The sequence below is a fragment of the Oryza glaberrima genome, chromosome 10, assembly GCF_000147395.1.
Source record: "Oryza glaberrima chromosome 10, OglaRS2, whole genome shotgun sequence".
NCBI lineage: Eukaryota > Viridiplantae > Streptophyta > Magnoliopsida > Poales > Poaceae > Oryza > Oryza glaberrima.
The window spans coordinates 18,885,541-18,909,891 of record NC_068335.1 but is presented as its reverse complement, the minus strand read 5'-3'; the positions used below and the strand labels follow the sequence as shown (position 1 = coordinate 18,909,891).

At 41.1% G+C, this 24,351-nt stretch overlaps 2 protein-coding genes across 2 annotated transcripts; one reads left to right on the top strand and one right to left on the bottom strand.

The window, feature by feature from the left end:
• Positions 1 to 637: 637 nt before the first annotated feature.
• LOC127752784 (monocopper oxidase-like protein SKU5) lies at positions 638 to 6,148 on the bottom strand. Its single transcript, XM_052278193.1, has 9 exons — positions 5,641 to 6,148; positions 5,423 to 5,532; positions 5,081 to 5,351; positions 4,847 to 4,985; positions 3,615 to 3,981; positions 2,628 to 2,993; positions 2,255 to 2,333; positions 1,483 to 1,685; positions 638 to 1,078 (listed from the first exon to the last, which is right to left on the bottom strand). The coding sequence occupies exons 1-9, from the start codon at positions 5,776 to 5,778 to the stop codon at positions 961 to 963; spliced, it is 1,791 nt and encodes a 596-aa protein (XP_052134153.1). The 5' UTR covers positions 5,779 to 6,148; the 3' UTR covers positions 638 to 960.
• Positions 6,149 to 7,824: 1,676 nt separating this feature from the next.
• On the top strand, positions 7,825 to 16,348 carry LOC127753232 (chaperone protein dnaJ 13). Its single transcript, XM_052278704.1, has 13 exons — positions 7,825 to 8,076; positions 9,132 to 9,418; positions 10,145 to 10,342; positions 10,428 to 10,542; positions 11,486 to 11,572; positions 12,210 to 12,298; positions 12,405 to 12,489; positions 14,092 to 14,145; positions 14,356 to 14,436; positions 14,610 to 14,687; positions 15,282 to 15,521; positions 15,863 to 15,970; positions 16,074 to 16,348. The coding sequence occupies exons 1-13, from the start codon at positions 7,933 to 7,935 to the stop codon at positions 16,128 to 16,130; spliced, it is 1,623 nt and encodes a 540-aa protein (XP_052134664.1). The 5' UTR covers positions 7,825 to 7,932; the 3' UTR covers positions 16,131 to 16,348.
• Positions 16,349 to 24,351: the final 8,003 nt, after the last annotated feature.

Sequence of the window (24,351 nt, the reverse complement as noted above, 5' to 3'; positions counted from 1 at the left end):
AGTTATCAACCAGATAATGGAAAAAAACCCAAAACATCTCACGTAGTAATGCACCATAGTCCATACTGCATAGTATGCTGCAGAATTTCATATGAGGGCGTTCACTGAAGGCAGCCAGCCTGTGCCACGGTTGCTCTGTCGGCTAGCCGTCAGCCCTGGTCCAGCATCCTCCTCCTCCTCCTGCTGCCTCCTGCACGCTTGCTGGGGCTATCTATCTACCGTCAAAATCATGCCCTGCTCCAGTCAAATTGCTGCGGAGGCAGCATGCCAGCATCCATGTGATGCTGTGCACAAGGATGGATAAAAAGGTGCCACCATGGCGCACTCAAGAGTACAGAGAAAAGCGACGCGGTAAATATGAAAAGATGAACAACACTGAATCTGCTTGCAGGTTACAATTTCAGGTCTTGGATCGAATTGGACCCCCACAGATTTCTTCAAGGCCTGCATGTGCTGCAATTATATCTCTGTGCCAGGGACAAATGAGTGCAGATGTAGTGATAAATGTGTGTGGTTTGCAAAAGTGTTAATGGGTGATTATGATGTTGCGAGGTCTTGCCTTTGTTTGGAGTGTTTAACTGAACCTGCAGGTTCGTTCTTGTTTGACTGCCTGTCGTTCTCCACTGAACAAAGCTGATGCTGTCTTTTTTTTTTAACAGTTTTTCAGACGATCAAACAGAGTTACACTACCAAAAAGAATTGGAGTAACCAGAGTTGATCCTGGTGAACAAATGCAAATGCACGAACGAATCGAATCAAGAAGCAATCTCTACCCACCCTAAAAGAACCCAAAATGAGGTAAAAAGAAAAATGAAAAGAAAACGAACAATGGGCAGCACAATCAAGCGGCACACTGACAAACCCATATCAACAGAGAAAACAGGCTACGATCCTGAACCCTGATCCTAAACAATCCTACACGACGGAGTCACCTCCTTGCAGAAGAAACACGTCGCCACTCTACGGCGAGATAATGACTGCTCCGGCGAGGAGCAGCATCGCTGCCGCCGCCACCCGGCTCCCCACGACGGCGGCCGCCGCCGCCGACGTCCCCATCTTGTGGTGAGGGGTCTGCTGCCTGAAACAAACCAACCAACACATGAGAAATTTGATACTACCTCATATTATATGTCATTTTAATTTTTTTTCTTTAATCAAACTATTTTATATTTGATAAAATTTACAGAAAAATTTAACAACATCTACAACATCAAATTAGCTTCATTAGATGTAACATTAAATATATTTTGATAATGCGTGTGTTTTATGTTATAAATGCTGTAATATTTTTTATAAACTTAATAAAACTTGAAGAAAATGATTAACTAGTTATAATATGAAACGGATGGGGCAGTATATACACAAGAAAGAGCCGGGAAACAAAAAAAGAGATAAGAAATCTCGTGCATTGGACTATACTGACAAAAGTTTGATCTTTTTTCTTTGAAAAGAAGGAAATTTGGGTTTGGGAAAATTCCATACTTCTGGTACTTGTGAAGCTGGCCGCAGAAGAGGGCGTTGTCGGGGATGGCCATCTCGGTCTTGTTGCCGGTGTCCTCAGGGTTGACGACCCTGACGTAGACCTCCTGGCCCAGGTACCATGAGTCCAGGTTCTCCGACCTCACGTTCCAGACGCCCACGTTGTCCAGGGACACCAGCACCGCCGCCCACGCTCCCGGGTACACCTGCCAAATCATATGCCACACCCGCAATCGCAATGCACCACATGAAGATACAGTCCAGTCCAATCCAATCAAATCTAAACTCCATTGTGGTTAATCTCCAGTACTATGAACACTGGCCAGTGTACAGAGATAGTGCGATTGCTATTTGCAATCAGATGGTGATCAACTTGATAAGTTATTAGAAAACGTGATTATTTTTACACTCTGTTTTCAGCTATTTCATTGGATTGTTACAGTGAATTATTTACTTCACATATCTAAGAAAAATACGATTTCGAAAAAAAATTGCCTATTGTATTGCTTAAACTACTTGTTGTAATAGTATTTATTAAGTTCATTCATAAAATATATTTAACTTTTCTCTACAATCAAGTAGATAATCGGCTCTTCAGGTCAATGAACTGTAGGATAAACCATGTTCTATGCTTTTAGAATGGAATGAAGTCCTAGTTTTCAAAAACAAAATTAGTAGATAATTCGCTATAATAACCTGTTGAATAATCTATTCTAGTGTCAATTTTAAGGTATTATTGACAACTTTTACGATGATCTCTACCGATTTTGCTCACCTGCACAGTGCTGCGGGCGACACCGTCACCCTTGTTGTAAGTACCCCTACTATCCTCCGTCCATTCGCCGTAGTCCATCCTGCATCGAAATTCAAGCTCACCCACCTTAACAAAGATCTCCAAGAACAGCCATGGCGGATGTACATAGCTTTCAAGCTAATTTGTGCCATTGCTAGCTACTACTTCCTTCGTCTAGAAAAATAAACATAGAATTGGACGCGACATATCCTAATATAACGAATCTGGTCAAAGAGTCAGTCCAAATTCATTTCATATGTCACATTATTTAATTCTAAGTTCATTTTTTATTTCATATGTCACATTATTTAATTCTAGGTTTGTTTTTTATGAGACGAAAGGGGTATGTATTTACCCGACGACGAAGAAGGCATAGCCGTCCATGTGGTAGCTCTGCATCCTGGTGTCGTTGTTCTGGAAGATGAGCTCCATGAAGCCGCGGTAGGTGCCGTTGATGATGGAGCGGCCCATCCGGGGGGCGCCGCGCAGCGGCCGCTCCGGGAAGTCGAGCGAGTAGACGCCCCTGACGCCGTACGCGTCGGCGAGCCGCAGCGGCGTCTCTGGCGGTGTGAAGGACAGCCCGTTCAGCGTCGCGCGGCGCCGCCCGTTGATCGTCACCGGCGCCGTGCTCCGCAGCAGGTACGCCTGCGTCACGTTGATCGACGAGTACCTGAACGATCCCTGTGGGTTCGGCCTCGCCGCTCCGGCACTCAGGTTCCACCTGCCCAATGCAAAAAACCAAAACCCAAAAGCTTAATGCGAATAATACATCATTCCACGTATTTAAAAAAATAATTTATAGATAAAATTTTTATAATGTATTTTAGCGACGTAAATGTCAATGCTGAGAAATAAACGATAATACTTTAAATGAAGTTCTAAAATTTAAATTTCGGCAGCGGTTGATTTTGGATAAAGAAAACGATGGAGGCTAGTAATTTTTCTTCTTTTTTAAGTATCTAGATTGTCATATATTAAATTTTTCAGTTTTTCATCCCTTTTGAGGACAATCCAACTATTACTTTCCTTTTCTTATGTAAAAGGTTGAACAACATATTCAAACATAAAAAAATAAAATTAAATGAAATAAATTTACAATTCATAAAGTTTACAGAATTTATGTTAAGAAAATATTCAAACTTAGATAATAATAAAGCAACAAAATGGTACTAAAAAGAAGTATAATTGTACATTGTATACTACTACTCCTACAATTTTAGACTTAGAATTTTTAATTTCCTGAAATCTAGTAATGCCATTTTTTTCTTTTTAGTTGAACCAGACAGTAAGTTTAACTCGAAACTTATAAGCTAATGAGCGAAGTCGGGCAATTCACTCGTACCTGACGGAGCGAGCTTGGTTCATGGAGAAGGACTTGTCGAACTGGTCCTGGGGAGGGTCGGGGAGCGGGCCGGAGGCCCGCCCCCGGGAGTTGGAGTAGCGGAGGACGGCGACGCCGGCGACGCGGCGCCACACGGTGTCGTTCACCATGCGCGCGCTGGCGACGACGTAGTAGTCGGAGCTCGCGTTCTGGTCGGTGGTGACGAGGAAGGAGTAGGACTGGCCGACGTGGACGTCCAGGTTGGTGTAGTTCTGCTGCGTCGTGTAGGAGCCCTCCGTCTCCACCAGCACCATGTTGTGCCCCTGGATCCTGAAGTTGAGGCTCGTCGACGTCCCCACGTTGTGCACTCGGATCCTGTACGTCTTGCCTGTGTCCCCACACCGACGTCGCCGACACACGCGCAAAAGATAATAGACTCATTGTAAGTAGGTAGTAACCTTCTCCGTTTCATATTATAAATCGTTTGATTATATTTTTGTTAGTTAAACTTCTTTAAGTTTTTTTTCTATAAACTTAATTAAATCTAAAGAATTTTAATAAAAAAATCAAACGACTTATAATATAAAATGAATGGAGTAGTTGCATCAATTTGTGGATGAAGCAAACAAGATTATATCCTTTTCATGAGGGTGAAAGTATTCAGTGAACAATTCGTCAGTTTCAAGTTTCATGAAATTGGACAGGGTCTCTGAAAGTCTGTATTTTTGGTACTGTTGGATTGACTACTCTGTCTTCTGTTGTCACATCTTTTGTATCCTAGTTTCGGTAAAAATTTTTTTGGCATTTTTACTCCTATCGTTGATCTGTTTAACTGAAACCATTGCATGATACTACTAGCAGACAAAACTGGTGAAAATTCACGAGAATGAACTTTTTGTCAGTTAAGCATTAGCGGACAGCTTCAGTAAGCAGAGCAGGGTGCCTTAAGGCTTAAAGCACTATCTTCCACAACACTTTGTCCTACAATCAAATTCCAAATTTACTATCACAAAAAGCGAAGGAACTAACTAAAACTTACTCCTACTAGTACTACTGCTATGACTATGAAACAAGATTCCAATCCAAAGAAAACACAGTGCTCGATCAGCATGATAAAAGCAACGAAACCTGCTCATCCAGCTGCCAAAATGCCACCCCACTGACTCTACGTACGTACTACGTATTGACGCTGTAAAAAACTAGCCGTAGTACAGAGAAGAGGACCCAAAGTTTCGTCAAAAATTTTATTTTACCCGGATCCACATTGATGGTCTCGTACTCGATGCCGGCCGGGACAAGGCTGTCGTTGTACCTGTACGGGCCCTTGCCGTTAATCAGCACGCCGTCCGGCATCCCGAGGTCCTTGCCACTGTCCAGCATCTTCCTCAGATCCTGCAACGAATTCCATCCAAAATTTCACCTTCTCAAAATCAAAAACCTGTCCAAAATGTTTCATATTGCGGTTGATTTCGTGTTGATTTGATTACCGTGTGGTTCTTGTTGTACCAGTCGCCGATGAAGATGGTGATGTCGCCGTCGGGGCGGCCGAAGGGGACGGCGATGACGTCGCGGTTGTTGACGACGACGCCGCCGTAGCCGCCGGCGGCGCGCTGGAGGCCGGTGGAAGGGAAGTAGAAGAAGCTGCCGATCTGGTCCTTCACCTGGAACTCGTACGTCCAGTTCCAGCCCGACGGGATGGGGCAGTTTGTGCCCAGCACCCCGTCCTGCCAGCAGTTCTTCCGGTGCTGGATCCCATTCCTGCATACGTTCGTCCATATACAGACACATTATTCACTTGCTGCAAGACGGGATTACATAAACGTACGTACCAGGTGATGAGGAGGGGCTCGTCGAGGTCGTTGAGCACGTTGACGACGACGTTCCAGTTGGTGCTGATGTTCACGGTTGGTCCCGGGAACTTGCCGTTGATGCCTATCACCTGCCGGCGACCAACCAAACCATAGTCAGTGCACATTACACATTTACTTGCAACGAGAACGAAGAGCTAGCCAAGAACACCGAGGAGAATAATTGAGGCGAGCTTTGCCTGCTGCTTGACGCCGAGCGGCGCCGCGGTGACGTAGCCGACGTCCCAGTCGAAGAACGCGTAGGGGTCAGTCGCCGCCGCCGGCCGCGCCGCCACGACCACCAGCACCGCCACCGCCGCCGCGAGAGCCCGCCACATTGCGACTGACCGGAGAAGAAGAAAAGAAAGGAAGCTTCCTTGGGAAACGACGAGAATGCGCGCGGCGAGGAAAGCAAGGCGGATTCTCTTATCTGCACTCCTCCTGCAGCTCAGCTTGAGCTAGCTCATGGCGGATCAGTGGCACTGTGAGTGTGACTCAGTGACTGACACAGTGTCTCTCACTGGGCGAGAAGAAGAAGAAGATGATGATGAGCCAGCGCGAGGCGGGGGTGCTGATGTACAGGGGCGCGATGGTGGTGGAGGTGGTGATGGTGGTGGGGGCGGAAACCGCAAAAGTTAGCGGATGGATGGGGGATTGGGATGCGCGCGTGCTCCCGTCCAATTTGTAGCGAGGTGGAGGCTGGATGATTTGGATTTGGATAAGACAGTGTTTGCGCTTTGTGCTTTGCAGGTGTGGAATATTTGAGGTTAAGCGGTTGACTCGAGCGACTAATCTGAAGGGGATCTCTGTTCTTAAATAAAAAACATGAGAATCTTGGAGTTGGGAGGCATTCGTCTATACAGTACAGTTAACCACCAGCCTGACCAGAGTCAAAAAAAAAAACTATTGTACAGTTTCATTAAAATGACCTGCCGTGCCGACGACTAGCATACGCTCAGCTGCAAATGTGCAATGCTGGACAACTGTACAATACACCGTCCTGCCATCGCCGAGTCCCAACAAGAAACCGTTAGCGCCATTAAATTCTCCACCACCGCGCAGCCGCCGCCGCCGCTCATGGGCGCAACGTGCGGGGGGAGCGCGTGCGCCGCGCGCCCGCGTCGCCGTGACGAGAGCGCGCGCGGTGCGCGGCGTGGTGCGACAGTGACAGCGGCGCACACAGCGTTGGTGAGTGAGTGTCCCACCGCGCCGCGCCCACCACCGCGCGCTTTCCCCACCACCCGGATCGGCGCGGGCGCGGGCACGTCACGTGCGTGGGCCACCGTCGCCAGGCACTGCTCGGCTCGGCGCCCGGACGCGTGGGGACCACCCCCCCCCCCCCCCGGCGGTGAATTCCTCTCGCCCGTTTTCACCGCTCACATGCAGCAGCATGCCGTGCAGTAACACCATAGTACATGCTAGTCCTACTGTACTAGTTACCCGTGGAAGCCCGATAGTTTTGCACCCGGGCCTCGTCGTCTCGTCGTGGTCCTTTCCTCTCAGAAGTTTGGGCCAAGCCGAGGCCTAAATAGTTCTTGTTTGGAAGCCCGGTAGCCCGGTATTGATAGGCCCAACCATGTACAGAACAAGAGTACAAGACTAACAAGAGACTTGGGCCCGTTTGATTGTTTGGCTGGCGTTAATTTTCGCGAACTGCTAAACAATGTTTCATGCAAAACTTTGTATGCATAATTTATTTAAAAGATTTAATAAAAATTCTATCTGTTAGCTTCTAATATCTATTTTCGTGAACTGCTAAACAATGTTTCATGCAAAACTTTGTATGCATAATTTGTTTAAAAGATTTAATAAAAATTCTATCTGTTAGCTTCTAATATCTTCTTTTTACAAAGTTAATACTCATTAAACACCTAAAATTTAATATACAAGCATAATATTTATTAGTAATCCTAAAATTTACATACAAGCATGCTACATCAATTCATTATAAGCACACAAACCTTTCCATACAAGCATACAGTAATTATATCTATAATTTATTTCATTCTAAAACTAAACATACACATGCTAAATCATTATTTTAATAATATTTCAATCCAAATCATTTCTCTATTATCTAACATATATCCCGCAGTAAAGCGCGGGACAACTTAATAATTAATCATGCGCTAATCGTTTCACGATCAGCTCGCCAACACAAACGAACATTTCGCAGCTCTTTCCTTTCCTTCGGCCCAATAAACAGATAAAAAAAATTGGCCCAGTACGGCCTGCATCATTACGCAAGTCCTCCAAGAAGACGTATTCTACACATGACTACGTAGTTATACGTTTACGCCTTTGCTCTTAGTACACGGAACGTGAGCCTTGCGGCGGAAGTAGAAGAAGAACATCATTAAGACCAAATCAGGATGAGCAGTGAACAAAAAATATATTAAAAAAAATCCACATAAACCCTCGCTTCCGAAAAAACCCGCATCGCCGCGCGGAGCAAAGCAGAGAGGGGGAGGAAGCCGCCGCCGCACGGCGGGATGGAGTCGACGCCGGAGCCGGAGGACGGGAGGGAGCTCTACGCGCTGCTCCACCTCTCGCCGGACGCCTCCGGGGAGGAAATCCGCCGGGCTTACCGCCAGTACGCGCAAATCTACCACCCCGACAAGTACCAGGACCCCCAGGTACAGGGCGCTGCTCCGCTTCCTCCCCCCATGGCCCCATCTCCACGTCGCAGCTTTCAATTCGATCGGCTCGAAGTGCTGGCTGGCTTAGGGTTGCGCGCCACGCTTAGCTCCGTGATGGATTTTACTGATGAAACGCCGATCGATTAACTCGTCAGGTAGTTGCGAGCTGTATTGGGATTCGGTTGGAGTAGTTAGTTTTCACCGGTTTGATCGGGTAGTGCCCGGCTAGGATTGGTAGTTGATTGGTCTCGACACTGACCTTGCTGCACTTGTTTCCAGTGAATTTTTCACAAGTTTGCATTGAGAGACGGAGTAGAGATCAAGGGGAAGATCTGGGCAATGTATGATAACTAAGGGTCCACTTAGTGCTCATGGGAGATCATTAGGAGAATCAGTAAACACATAAGATGATAATGGGAAATGCTGATAATTTCTAATTACTGCTTGTGCCAAATTGCACACATATCTGGTCTGTTTGAACTGGCTATATATCATTTGCACCAGTATTATGGTCTGCAAAGAGATTAACGTTTGGTAGTAGGCATTGCTCTAGTGCCATGGGAATCGGAGAGATACCAATATGCTAAATTCGTCTGCATTTCTTGCTTAGAGAAGCTGCATATCTGAATAGCGGCAAACATGTTCATTTACTTCATTTACAACCATGTTCCATGGAACAATCCCTGATGTTTTTTTTTGGTTCAGAATGAAAGTTAGGGAGGGATGTGACACTAAAGTACCAGCCTTATTTAAAAGAGAGCGTTATACTTTTGTGAACCGATTTATGAAGATTATTAAGATTAATCTAGTGAGTAATCTTGACGTTAAGTCCAATCTTCAGCTTCTTCATGCTTCACAGATGCATTCAGATGTTTATAGTGCACCATTTGATTCTCCAGGCTCCCCATTTTAAACAGTAATTTGTCCTAAGATAGATTCCTGCTTCTGGTATAATCTATATTTTGTTGAACTAGGAATAACCCTTTGTTTTACATTGATGAGTTTTTTTCTGAACTGACTAGTATCCTCCATTTTCATATGTGTTTGTCTAGATGAAGGATGTGGCAACTGAAAACTTCCAACGAATACGTGATGCATATGAGATACTATCAGATGAGAACAAGAGGCAGATATATGACATCTATGGTATGGAAGGTTTAAATTCTGGCCTGGAACTTGGCCCCAAGCTAAACAAACCAGAGGAAATCAAAGAACAGTTGGAACGGCTGAAGCGGCGCAAGGAAGAAGAGAAATTTTTAGCCCATGCTCGACCCACTGGCTCAATAATTGCTAATTTTTCCGTGCCACAGTATTTAGATGGCTATGGAATCATGAGAGGGTACATAATGCTTTCCATTATATTTTGTGTCTTTTTTTTTTCTGCAGCCACGTGCAATATTGAAGCTGTTCACATAGAGTAGAAGCAATCACCTAGTTTGATATCTCTCGAACTAATTAGTAATTCTGTACTCACTGAGCTCATTTATTAATTTGTATGCTTATCAGTATTGTTATGTACCGCTCCACATTCTTCAGCATGTTTTGGTGATGGCAACAGTTATTCAGCAAATGGAAGTGTTTTTTTAGTGAAAATATTAGTAGTGCTTCCTTAGAAATTTGCACTTGTTGTTTCCTTTCCGGCTTTACTAGTTCCCACCCTTTTATCTTATGTCAATCCTGAGTGCTTAGAAACACCTAGGTTGGAGTTACTACCTCCAGCTTGCAAGTACAATTTACAGACTATCATGTTGGCCAAATTTCGTTGATCGCTGAACATCATTTTTTTTTCGGCAATTGCCTGCTTGTGAAAAAGCTCCCCAAAGCTCTGGCTTTAGTTCTGAAAGGATTATAAGCTGATTTTGATGTATGCATTTTTTTTAAGAATTCTCAGTAAGGCTAAATCAGTATATTGTACTGTTCCCATGAACTAGGATGGCAGTTTACCAATTTATTTATAACCTGTAGACATATTTATCAAGTACCCTTTTGTATTTCAATTCAGCTTGATACTTCCCATATTCTTCTGTAGCTCCATTATTTAATTATTTGATTTGAAAATGGGCAGCATGGGAATGTCCAGTGAAGTTCAGTTGCCAGTGTCCAAGAAAAATACTGTTGTTGTTGGTGGAAATTTGGTTGTCAATGGCACAGATGGAACTGGTGCAGCAAGCGCTGTGCTGCGTCACCAGTTGTCTTCTGTGGCATCAGTAGAGTTTATGGCTACAGCTGGACTACGTTCCCTTATTAGCGTACAAACATTTCGGTAAGAACATGCCATTTTGTTTTACTTCTATTGCTACTTGCTTGCATATTGCAAATTATAATTCCTTGATCGTTATGCACTCCAGTCAAATTTCACCACATTCGACAGCAACATCTGGACTTGCTCTTTCTTTGAGAGATGGATCTATCAATCTATCAAATGCCTGGACTCGCCAACTATCTGACAATATTGTTGGGAATGTATGTCCCTTTATTCTTGATGCTCTTTTCAGTTTTCTGATACACTGCTTATTTCCTATACACAACTAAGTAACTAATAGGCTAGCAACTTAGCAATTCAAAAACATGGTAACATGGATAGATTAACATATAAAAAGAGCACGGATAATATGTGTACAATCTGTGATGTCAAACGCCGTTGCTGAAAAAATTACTCGAGTTCTATTCCCACCCTACATGGAACCATGAAACTGATACCTGTTTAATTTCAATATTTGCAGAGCCTCCTAGGCTCCCTGCTAATTAAGGTTGCATAGTTTTTAGGAAAATAGCACATCTTTTAGTGCCCCCCACCCCCATCTTTCCAAACATGACTTTTGGCTCCATGTTTAATTCATGTATAGAACAACTTGTCAACTGTTCATTTTACATTTGATGCATATTATAGACACTATACATCTCTTTCTGGATAAGTTACAAGACTTTTTCAAATGGCATAAATCCAAAATGAGTTTTATGTTTGCTCTCACTGATTTATGCTCTACTAAGGTTGTGTTCGCATGCACCTTTTCCCATCCCCTCTCCCTCGGTTTCCGCGCGCACGCTTTTCAAACTGCTAAACGGTGTGTTTTTTTGCAAAAAGTTTCTATACGAAAGTTGCTTAAAAAATCAAATTAATCCATTTTTGAAAAAAAAATAGCTAATACTTAATTAATCACGTGTTAATGGACCGCTCCGTTTTCCGTGCGCAGGAGTTAGGTTCCCATCTCCCCCATCCGAACTCAGCCTAAGTCGTCTTCCATTAGTTATTGATACATGCTATTTTTATGTAATGTACATGTGAATTTTGCCACATTGTTATTCACAACATAGGTTAAATACAAAACCTACTTATTTTGTGTTGGTAAGCTGATGGTATTTTCTTTTCCTGTGTCCGTTACTCGATTTTGCCCCCAAACTCCAGATACAGCTTGCCCTTGGTACAGACTCAAGTATTTCTGTTGGATGGCAAAAGAAGGATGAAAAAAATTCTGCAGCAGGGGATGTGAAGGTAATTCTGAAACAACTCTGTTATCAGCTAAGAGTTGACATATCTGTTTGGAATTTGAAGTACTTGCCATTCTATGCCCTCGCAACATATACATTGCCTGGTTGGATTCATTTTTAGTAGCACGTAGCTTCATGTTGTTTCGTTCTGTAGAATTCACGGTTTTATTTTCTTTCAAAACAGTGCCCTGTGTACTTTTATCCATGACACTTCCGAGGAGGTGTAGTTACAGCATCTATTATAAGTTCGCCGCTGTGTTCTTACTTCTGAAGCTAGCACAGTAGTTAGTATAGGAGTGTTTCTAAGCAATCAGCAGCTAAAGTAACCAGCTCCCCATGGTTGCCATATGGTTCATTAGTACTTACAGATATCTGGAAGGTCATTCAATTTTCCAAGCAATCTCATCACTAAATTAACAGCACCTATTCTGTGTAGGACTGTAGGGCCTTGAAAATTGAGAAAGTTACATCTCTGATAAATTGTGAAAAACAGGCTTCACAGTGATTATAATATATATACCTTGACTGTAATGCCTTCAAGAACTAATTGTTTTATAGATTGTCACTTTCTTACATCAGGCAACTATCCGATGCTTGCTTTTTGAGGACTTGTATTAACAACCTAGCCTTTTTCTTTCCAGCTTGGTACTAATTATTTTGGTGCATCTGCTCATTACACCCGTTATTTCTCCACCAAGTCTCATGGTCGCGTTGCTGGTCGAGTTGGAAGGTGTATACTATTTGATTTCACTTATGTATGGCCGTATTGCATTTTTTGAAAGCCATTACATGAGTTTGTAACCCCTATTCCTCTCTCTTGAACTGATTTCTTGCAGCACGGCCCTTGATTTTGAAATTGGAGGAGGAAGGCGGATATCTGAGTTCAGTACTGTAAGGATGATCTATAATATAGGAATCCAGGTGAAGTGCTTGTTTCTTAGGTCTCATGTGTTTGGTGGGATTTTGCTCTAATCTCTTGCAATATCTGAGAAAATTCTCTTGGTATTTTGCTACCATATCACCATATCGATTCTGTTGAAATACCTTGTGTTAATGCTACTCCCTCCATCCCAGAATATAAGTATTTTTAGAGTTGGACACGGTTATTAAGAAAGTTGGTATGATTAAATGGGAGAGTATTGTGATTGGAGGAGAAGTGGAGGTAGGTGGGAAAATTGAATGGTGGAGGGTTGTGATTGGTTGAGAAGAGAATGTCGATGGATAAGTTGTTATATTTTGGGACAAATTCAAAGGCTAGAAGTTATATTTTGGGATGGAGGGAGTATTTTTTTTAAGACAGTTTGATTTTGGATAAACAGTGTTGTATAGGCTGTGTTCGGGAGGAGGGGTTGGGAACCCCTCTTCTCCGGGACGCAAAACGATGTATACATTAACGCATGATTAATTAAGTATTAGTTTTCTTTTTGAAAAATGGATTAATATGATTTTTTAAGGCAACTTTCATATATAATTTTTTTTTGCAAAAAACACACCGTTTAGCATTTTGAAAAGCGTCGTGCGGAAAACGAGAGAGATGAGTTGGGAAAGTGAACAAAAGAACCCAACTTCCTATTCTATTTAGGTCCGCTCCCGCTTTTGTCCTTTCCGAAGGTATCCCTCGGGGGGTTAAAACATGACTAAACATTGGTTCCTTATTGATGATCACAATAAATATAGGCTAATTCTCCTCGCAAAAAAAGGCTAATTCACTTTATCTCCTGAGTCAAAGCAAATTAATAAACTTAATTGCTGCATTTATGCCTATGATATTTATTCATGGATAACAGTGCAAGTAACTCATGCACACTTCTATTTATCCACAACGGAAATAAACATTTTAATCTATTGCTATTACTCTGCAATGAGTTTGAAACATGTATATGGAATTATTGATAATGTATTGTTGTAAATAAATAATTAATGAATCTTTATTGTTCTTATTCATACACATGCTTCTAGTATGAATGATTGTGAGAAAGACAGAAAGCATCCTCTGCAGTGTTTATAATAGCTCTGCAATGCACTTTGGAGTATATAACCTCTTAGGCTCTGTTCTTATCTCCAAGTTCCCAACCCATCTCCCTCGTTTTCCGCGCGCACGCTTTTCAAACTGCTAAACGGTGCGTTTTTTGCAAAAAAATTCTATATGAAAGTTGCTTAAAAAAAAATCAAATTAATCCATTTTTTTGAAAAAAAATTAGCTAATACTTAATTAATTATGTAATAACGCGTGCTTCGTTTTGCGTGCCGGGGAGGAGGGGTTGGGAACCCCTCCTCCCGAACGCAGCCTTAGGGATGTTTTCATCATCCAAACTAATGGTATGGTCTTCAACAGTAGTTTATGGCTTATGATCTGCTATCCACTACATATAAGGATACAACATCAAAGATGGCTTGTTCTAGCATTGATGGGTTTTATGTATTAACCTTGGAATCTCATGTATTTGTTGCTTGATACGTTTTGGCAACTTTTATCTTCCTGTCCATTTTGTACTCTGAAATTCCTCCATGTATCTAATGTAGGGGGTCTCTTGGAGATTCGAGTTGCATCGTGCTGGTCAAAAATTAGTTATCCCAGTAAGTATCTGTTCTACTCCTGAGTCCTATCTGGTTCTAATATTTTTTGTTTATCAAATATTATAATGCAGGTACAGGATAAAAGCATCACCGTGATACAAATCTATTTTATTTTTCACTGTTGTTGATAATTTTACCCCTTCAATAACATATGATTCCATGTATAATTTCTTTTCTTAGGTTTCACTGACTTATTAAATAATTGTGCAGGTTTTGCTTTCAACTGATTTCAATGCATTATTTGCTACCAGCGTTTTTGCTATTCCTTCAACACTATATTTTCTACTTGAGGTTATCAATCAGTCCTATCCTATGTTCATTCTTACCCCTGATTTTTTTTTTGTTGAGAGGATTTTCCTGACTGGAATGTGATATTTGCAACTCCTAGCATTATCTCACATTTGTTACCTTTGCTGCATCATCAGTTCACTAAATGCAAATTGTGCCTTTTTATTGATTCACAGACGTATTTTGTAAAGCCATACTATCTTAAGCGGGAAAAGCAGAAGGAACTTGAAAAAATGGAAAGTTTGTCTTCACAGGTAAACCAAGGTTGTTTGTGTCATTTGTATTCTTACTTGTATTAGACAGCTTATGTACACCAGTGCAAAGGGCGGACTGGAAGTTTACTAGCTGGAACCTTCACATAGTTTTATTTTGGAATTAGTCACCCAACTTTGGTTATCACATGCCAGTTCAGTTAAATCTATACAGATAGATACTCCTTCCATCTCAAAATATATCTACTATATTTGAAAATGTAGTTTTGCGGCGGAGATTAAGGAAGTAAGTGGAATTGAATAGGGGATGGTTGTGATTGATTGAGATGAGTGGTAGTTGGAGAAGTAGCTATATTTTGAGACAAAAATTGAATGCCGAAGGTAGCTATGTTTTGACGGAGGGAATACATGTATTAGACCTTCCATTTTTTCCATGATGGAACATCTATCTTTTTTTTTTTTGAAAGAAGAGGACAAACTATCTTGTGGCTTCTCTTTATCATAGCTCCTCTGCAATCTGCAACTGCAATGTGTCTCTTAACTGCATGCCCATGTTATTTTCTTTGTTAAATTTTATTTAAACAAATTCTATACATAAATAAGGTTATCAAGTGCTTAGGGTTCCTTCTTGTATAGCTAACTGAAGCCAGACGCGCAGCGAAAAAAGCACAAAAATTACTAGAACCTGTCTCAAATCGTAAGAAGAATAGACAGCTGGAGGATGATGGCTTGGTGATTACAAAAGCTCTGTATGGGAATCGCAAAAAAGTTAAAGAGAGCAGCGAATCAAATGAGTTGAATGATGATGTGGCTTCACAAGTATTAGACGTGACCATCCCACTGAACTTCCTCGTCTCTGAGGCAGGCCAGCTAAAGGTATGTGCCAATCACATATAAGTTTATCTGTTAATACAAAGCTGATGGTAAACAAATGCTATAATATGTAGTTTATTTTTTGCATCCTATCTATCCTTCCTTTTCTGGCTAGTAATTCCACTGGAAAATCAACAATATAATATGGTACCTGCGGGCTTTAACTTGCAAATAGACAGGGATTACCTGTTATATATTCCCAATACTAGGCTATGTTTAACTCTATTTTACCTTTGCAGATTGTTTGTTCATTGTAGTAGCTCAATACATTCCTCCAAAGTTAATTAGGTTTATACGTTTGATCGAAATATGGTTGCCTGACAACAAATTTCCACCACTTGCAGCTTCATGAGGGGATCAAGAAGTCTGGAATAATGGGCTTCTACGATCCTTGCCCTGGTGATCCAAAGCTGTTACTTGTAGAATACACATTTCATGGTCAGAAATACAAGGTAGAGAATAATCTGACATCCCTTTGACATACCATGTCGCAACGCTAGGTATGCGGATTTGTGCATTCCTACATAAAGTCCTTGACTCTCTTTCTGTTGGCAGGTCATGGTAGATGATTACGCTGCACTGTTGATACCACAAGATATTCATCAAATTTGATCTGCCGCTGATCCCGAACAATTTTGAGCCCCATAGCTCTCTTCTCATAGTTTTTCTTCTTCTGATGAGGCTTTTCTGTTTTTCGCTGTTTTTCCCTCACATGGCCCATTTTGTTGTATACATGCGTGGATTTGTTCCACCTAGATTGTAGATACGCGGGGTGAGATCCCGACAGTCAATAAGTTTCAGTCAATCAAAAGTTCGCGACATTAGTTCAATCTTCACTGGACGAAACATGCACTGAACTGATAATTTCTTTATCTACGAAGATGCAGCTGTCGCCTTGCCACTTAGATCACAGCCAACCCTCTAACACATGCATCTGTTTTTCCTTGTCTGCGAGCGTGCGACAATGTGATGCTCTGTTTTTGTCATATTCCAGTTTTGATCCGTCAGCTGGTGTTCAGGTTCTTTAGCCACCGCCAACAGTGATTTTCAAGAATTCCCTTTCTTCACCATTCTCACCTGTTACTAATATAAACTCATCATAATGTCGGTGTTTTCCTTGTTTTCCTATGTTGTGTTCTACTTTGAAATTGCACTCCTGTGTTCAAATGCAATCACTTCAATACAGGGTAAAGCGTTTTCTTGTGAATCATTTATTCATTTGGCTCTTCATTTGTCAGGTAATAATAATAATTTTTAGAGTAAATTGCACTCATCATACATAAACTTATGATGTGGGTGCAAATAGGTACAACAACTTGTAAATTACTCATTTTAGTACAATAACTTGACTAGGTTATGCGAACATGGGTCAAAATAATCCACACAAGTAAAATTGATCTAATGCGGTGCATCTTGCTAACACCTTTACGCGCTAGTAATTGTTTTGTTTTGAAAAATAAAATCCGTCCTCTAGTAGTGCAAGCAGCCTACAAGAGATTGTAATATAGTAATTATTGTTGTTGACTGATATGTTCAAAATTAAGCTAGTGTGCTTGTGTCTGCACAACTACAAACAACTGCTAGCATGTACTACACATTAGATCAATTTTGTATGTGTGTGTTGTTTTGTACTAGGTTCGCACAAACTAGACAAGTTATTGTAAAAAACGAGCAATTTACAAGTTGTTATACCTATTTGCACCTACCAAGCAAATTCATGTACCGCGAGCACAATTTACTCTAATTTTTATCATGTCGATCACCAACCACATGATCCATCCGAGATTAGAATAGATGCAGACTGCAGAGAACCAACAAAATGTTCAGCGTGTGCACTCCTCGATCACCAACCCCACTGCTCTCTGAATTGACACATGACACCACAGTACCACACATGCAAATGCAAGCGCCTTCTGTTGCGTTGCAGCTGCCTCCGCCTCCGGGCACCGAAGTAATTAACCTGCAAACAAAAACATGGTTTAGGTGAGGCCAACGCATCCGGAGCTGTCTCTGCTCCTGCTTGGTTTTCTTTTCACAGGGAGTCCATCAGGATTCAGGAACACAACATCCTCTCCTGTTGCGAGACCGGTGAACACATCCTGCATTCCTGCTGTTGCGTGCTCGTGCAACAGATTAGATGCTGTCGGCGACAGCCGAAGTTCCATGGGCTTACTTTGATTTGCTAGTTGCTACTCTACTGAACTCCAATGAAATAAAGTTTATTTTTTTTTATGAGGCAGTAAATTAAACACTCAATCAAAAATACTACTCCCTCCGTTTCACAATGTAAGTCATTCTAGCATTTCCTACATTCATATTGATATTAATAAATCTAGTCATAGATATAGATATATGACTAGATTCATTAACATCAATAGATATACATATGACTAGATTCATTAACATCAATATGAATGTGGAAAATGCTAGAATGACTTATATTGTGAAACGGAGGAAGTACAGAGCCAAAATTCTAGGACACACATCTATTGTTTCGACTTAGGCCGTGTTTAGTTTCAAAGTTTTTCTTCAAACTTTCAACTTTTCCATCACATCAAAACTTTCCTACACACACAAACTTCCAACTTTTTCATCACATCGTTCCAATTTCAACCAAACTTCCAATTTTGACGTGAACTAAATACAGCCTTACCTAATGCAATTTTAGCATCAAATCAAACCTGTCCATTTTATAGTGCTTGAGTTGAAGCTACCATCTTTTTTTTTTTTCCCGATTCATGAAAAACAGAGGCATACATCACTTCGCATGCACAACAGGTTCACACTTTTAAAGTAAAGATTTTTTTGATAAGATAGTAAACTGAACACATCATTAAAATTATTAGTACCACAGTGCCAAAATTCTGGTACAGCCATATATTGTTTCACCTTACCAAATGCAATTTTAGCATTAAACCAAACATATCCATTTTATCTCATCTTTATCAAAATTTTATAGTGCTTGAGTTGAACCTACCAAAAAAATTTATTCATGAAAAACAGAGTCATACATACCACTACATACGTAAAACAGATATAATACGTCTCTTAACATACTTCCAGAGCGAACATTAAAATTTTGAATAGTCATATTTATATACCCACGACTCCACCACCCTACTAATGATTTCTTCAATTCTAGTAGGGCAACAAACCCAATATCTAATCTCGCGAAATATAGATTTATTTTATTTCTACGGAAATATGCTGCGTCCGCCCAGCTAATACATTCCTAGATTGTTCAGACCAGATGAAGACTTGAGGTCTAAGCAAGTTACGATATTTAAGTAGACTCCCGATGCAGGCTACATCAAAAGCTACTGGATTTAGTACAGTCAGTAGTAGCAGCGTGAGTGACATATCTTTGTTAATTGATCATCTTAATGTAAAGTATCTTCAAAAGGCATCCTTTAAACCATAGCTTTTGTTTTTCTATTTGCCACTCCCTACTGTTTCCGGATCATTGGAGATACTTGTATGTTCTTAGTGGGGTTCACTCCAACTGATTCGGTACTTTGTTCCTGTTCTTGTTAATAGCATACTCCTGTCATAGAACAAAAAATATTTTTTACTGTACCTCCAATACCGATCGAGTGCTCACTTGAAATACCATTACCACTACTTGGGTAAAAATTATACAGTTTTTACATGTCTTAAATAGGCCAGAAACTCAAGGCTAGACTTGTATGGTAACGGGGAAAATCGTATTTTCAGTTATATGCCACAATGTATATAGACTAAGTAGTTCAATATAGATTGAATCCACGTAAGTGGGTTGTTGTTGTTCGAAATAGGATACTGGATTAAGTTAAAACCCACACCTTAAAAAAAATCGCATCCAACTGCCAATGTTCTCTCACGAGAGAGGTGAAATATAATGCATTTTTAATTCATGTGGGTGGACCATATAGCTAGAGATGGCTATCACATTTCCTTTTCTACTTCCAGCTTTTACATTGATATAAATTGCTCATCTACAGCTATAAGGGTTATCTTTTTTTTTCACATTATGGATGCCCTAATATGATCCCTTGTTCTCAAAATTACTTAACCATGACTTTGTTTCTTAGTGAGGCTAGAGATTTACTGTTAGTCTCTATTCCTCTAAACACACACTCTATGCGCACGTGTCTACCATATATTCATAAAACTGAGAGAGAGAAAAAAAACGGACCACCTCTTTTAAATACAGCTAAAACTTTTCTAGCCATATACAAATACACCCAAACCAAACAGGTGGCCGCTCCCCTTCATCGCATGTGTGCAGATCTAGTACGCACAATCAAGCCGGAAGCAAAGCAAATGAAGAGGAGAGAGACGCATTGCCACCCAAACCAAGGGATCTCGCAGTCGCAGCAGCATACGGAATGTCCATTGCGCCGCACCAAACGCGCATTCTCCAGTGCAGCCAGCCATGGAGCTATCGATGGATGGATGGATGGATGGATCCAGCTAAGCTAACCTCTCCTTCTCTGCTCTGCCTGTCGTCCTCTCCTCCAGCAGACACGCGGCCGCTCGCCTTCATTTCTGCTTTGACAATGGTCAAATGCTGGGGTAGCCCGTTGCTGTCACACGCTTGCTGCGTTCAGTATTCCGGAATGTTGCTATCTAAAATATTTTAGTTTGTATTAAGACAATAGATCTGGGCAACGATTCTATCCAGACTAGTTACCTTTTGTTCAGATTCATTGTTTTAGGATGAACCAAATCTTATCTTAGGTAGTACTATCTCTGTTTCAAGTTATAAAACTTTCTAGCATTACCAACATTTATATAGGTGTTAATGAATCTAGTTACATATACATATATATATATATATATATATATATATATATATATATGTCTAGATTTATTAACATATATATGAATATTAGTAATGTTAGAAAATCTTATAATATAAAACGGAGGAAGTAATATTTTAGGACAGGGAGTAGTGACAATCACAACCTGTATGAATGTGTGTGATTAGATTAACTATGGTTTTTACCCATAGTTTAGTGGTAATGGTCCTGCATATTAAGTATATCACACTATGTGCTCTTAACCTTTTATGATAATACTGAAGTACTAGTAGTTTAGTACAACCAACCACTCCAGGTGAAGAACATGAGTCAAAGAAGGTTGAGAAGCATCCAGCCATGCACACTCATGCTAAGCTCAGCTCAGCTGTAACCAGTGCAGCATGCGTCCGTCCCACTCCAAGCCTTCCCCGAGCCTCTCTCCCCCCGATCCCGACCTCCCCTGATCGATCTCCTCCCTCCTCTACTGTAAACAGCACATCAATTCAGAGCAGGTCTCACTCTTGGAAATTTCAGTTGCTACTACTCCACATCACTGCTCAAATTCAGAATCCCAAGTTCCCAACCAATCTACTATATCCTCGTCTCAAAATAGTTTCATTTTTCACCCATCCAGCACATTAAAAAAACTAAAATATTCCTACTTTATCAAATCCTAATGGCTAATGCAATTATTCCTCTATTGCATTTATTCTCTATCGTTATAAATTCCGATACAATGACTATTAAAAAATGAACTTATTTTGGAACAAATGAAAGAGATAAAAAATAAACGTATTTTAGAACGGAGGGAGTACTTCATCAATCCCAAAATAAGCAAATTTAGGCCAAAATATAATATTATCTAGTACAATAAATTTGAATAGGAATCTGTACAGATTCGTAGTACTAGGTAATATCTCATCTAATCCTAGATTGATTTATTTTGAGACTGGGAAAATAATTCTCAACTCTGAATTCTGATTTATTTTTTTATCCTTCTCGTGTGCCGTTGCCCTGCCCACTACGACCTTGGTCGGGTCCCCCTACCACCTCACCTCACTCTATATATACCAGCTCACATCTCACCTCTGATCCACCACCATTTCATCACCACAACGCCGCGGAGCTCGTAGAGATCGAGATTCGAGCCAGATTCTGCATTTCTGCATCCATCTCTCTGTTCTTCTGTGCCTGCATTGCTGCCGCGAATGGCGAGGAGCCGGTTCTTGGCGACGCCGAGGCTGCTGGCGGCGGTTCTTGGCGCCGCCGTGCTGCATGGCGCCGGCGGCGTGGCCGCGGTGGCGATGGCGAGGCCGCTGTTGGCCGGCAGCGGCGGCGCCGAGCCGCCGAGCGCCGTGTTGGCGGCGGCGCCAGGGCCGGCGGGCGTGGTGGCGGCGGCGCAGGGTGGCGGCGTGATGAAGCCCGACCGGTCGATCGCCGGCGCCGACGTGATCCTCGTCGGGTTCGCCGCCGCCGTGGTGGTCGTCGTCTTCTGGTACATCAGGATTACCAGGAAGAACAGCAGCAGCGGCGGCGGCGGCGGCGTCGAAGCGGCGAGGAAGCTTGAGATACTCAAAGAACCACCAGCTGTGGTAGTAGAAGTAGCGGCTTAGATTCAGAGGATGAGATGAGATGAGATGAGATGAAATCAGATGAAATGTATAGTTTAATCTGGTTGTGATGCGCAATCAAGAACAGAGATCATGAGTAGATTAGATGCATAGTTGCATATTTAGTCGTTGCTGGTTAAAAAAAGAAGAAGAGGAAGAGGTGTTGATTAGTCTGGTAAATCTGCTAGCTTTGTGATGTACATGTCTGTCAGTGAGAATTGAGAATGAAATGCAGAGAAAAAAAAGGAACATCAACTAGTATTGTTCTCGGTCACACCTGAACTCTATCTGAAGATCTTGTCGAATCATGTTGATGGCCAATGCAACTGAGTTAAAATCTACATTCTGATTTTGGTCTGCATCAGTGTCCATGTTCAACCGAGCTAGTATCTTCTTGGTCACACTCACACCTGAACTCTTATCTGAATATCTCATCGCATCGCATCAACGGACAATGCAAGTGAATTTCTGCTGCATCAATGTTCATGCTTAACTTCTGCTGCTGCAGATTTGTCATCTGTGAACTGTGAACAGCTGGTTCATCAGATGCAGTTATATCCTGAGCTGTGCCAATACAGACTAGTAGTAGTAACTGTGAATGAGACAAGTAACTGTATGGTTTTCCTTTTCCTGCACTCTGACCTGTTCCAAAATTAATCTTTTGATGTGCTTTAACTGATGAACTCTTCTCCCCTCGGTGTCCTTTCCAATGAAAGAAACAAAACCGATGAAGATGGCATCCATATTTTTGTTGAAAGAAACGACCTTCCTCAGCAACAGCAACACTGCAAAACACCATCCAGTGTGAGCTGAAAAGTGGGTAAAAGAGAGTGAAACATATAATCTGATCTCTAAACAATCAGAATTACAGAACATCAGCTTGCTTCACCACTGACCAAGAAACCTAATTTTGGAGTCGATTTTTGAGGTTTTTTCATCACAATTTTATTTTCCAGCATTTACATTCAAATTTCTAAGAACACACATATAAAAGTTTTATAATAAGCAAAACTATGACACAACTGCATTGTGATTGAAACAAGAAACCAGTCTTTTATTTTGCCTTTTCTCCCTTCCCCTGTATAAGTCGGTCTGGCTGATTGCGTTGTGTAACTATAACTCTTTCGAATATATTGACAAGTAATTCTTTTGTGCGTTCGTGAAAAAAAAGATTGAAGCAGGAAACAGTCCTCCCATTGCCAAACATTTCTGTGTATCATCATCAAAGCAGGATTGCTGGAAGCCTGGAACTGTACTAGGCTACTGGCTATGGTAATCAGTCGCTGCAGCATGGTACAGTACAAGTTACACCGCGTGTGCCAGTTCATCTTTCACAGTGACAATTCATCTGCCACTCATCACTGTGCTCTCTGCACTTGTTCTGTGTAGGCCATGTCCACAACAACCCTACATCCTCAGGACACGGAGCCGCTGGTTGCAGGGAGAGAGACCTCTTCTTGTTCAGTGCATCAAGATCTGTGTGTCCCTGTCTCTTTGATCCGGTACACTCCCCTCTAAATGCACACATTTAATACCAGGACCAGCACAACATCTCGTTACACTACACCATCTGCTTATTATTATCTTATCAGCCGTAGCCAAAATTAAAATTTTGAAACAGTTATAGAGCTTATAAGCCACTGTTATCTTTTTGCCATACAGCTTATAAACCGGCAAGCCGTTGGCATCTTTTACACTACAGATAAGGCTCCCATTTTTGTCCTACAACTTATAAGCAGCTGTCAAAATTTGAATTTTTAAACTAAGTTGATATTGATGGTTTTTCATTGAACTTTATTTTTCAGTATTGGCTTTTAAATCGTTCAGAACACATATGTAAAAGTTTTATCTATATATATATATATATATATATATATATATATATATATATATATATATATATATATATATATATATATATATATATATATATATATATATATATATATATAAAAGCAGTACGGCGTTTATAAGCAGCATTAGGTCATCTGATGGTAGTATAACTTTAGTTTATTTTGCATAATTGGTTTTAGAACCGTTAGTAAAATAGATATAAAAGTTTTATGTATAAATTATTTTTAGTTGTTTTTACGGCTCATCAATAATGGACGAAGGCTGGAGTAGCAGTAAAGCAGATGAAAAGGATCATTGCATCAGTATCCAAGCAGAACTGGATGATCTGATCCTCCCTCTCTCACCCAAGTCATTGTCATTGTCATATACTAATTGCCAGTGTTAAACCCAAAACAAAAATTATCGGGAATCCTATGCATGTCATAACACATATATAATACTCTAATTTTTAACTAATAACATAATTATTATAAGCTAAAACGGCTAAAGAATGGAATTCTATCTCCTGTGAGCCAGACTACAATACTGTAGGAGCGCCGCTGTTAATTGCCAAGGCCTGTCTTTTTTTTTTAAGATAATAGAAGCTTT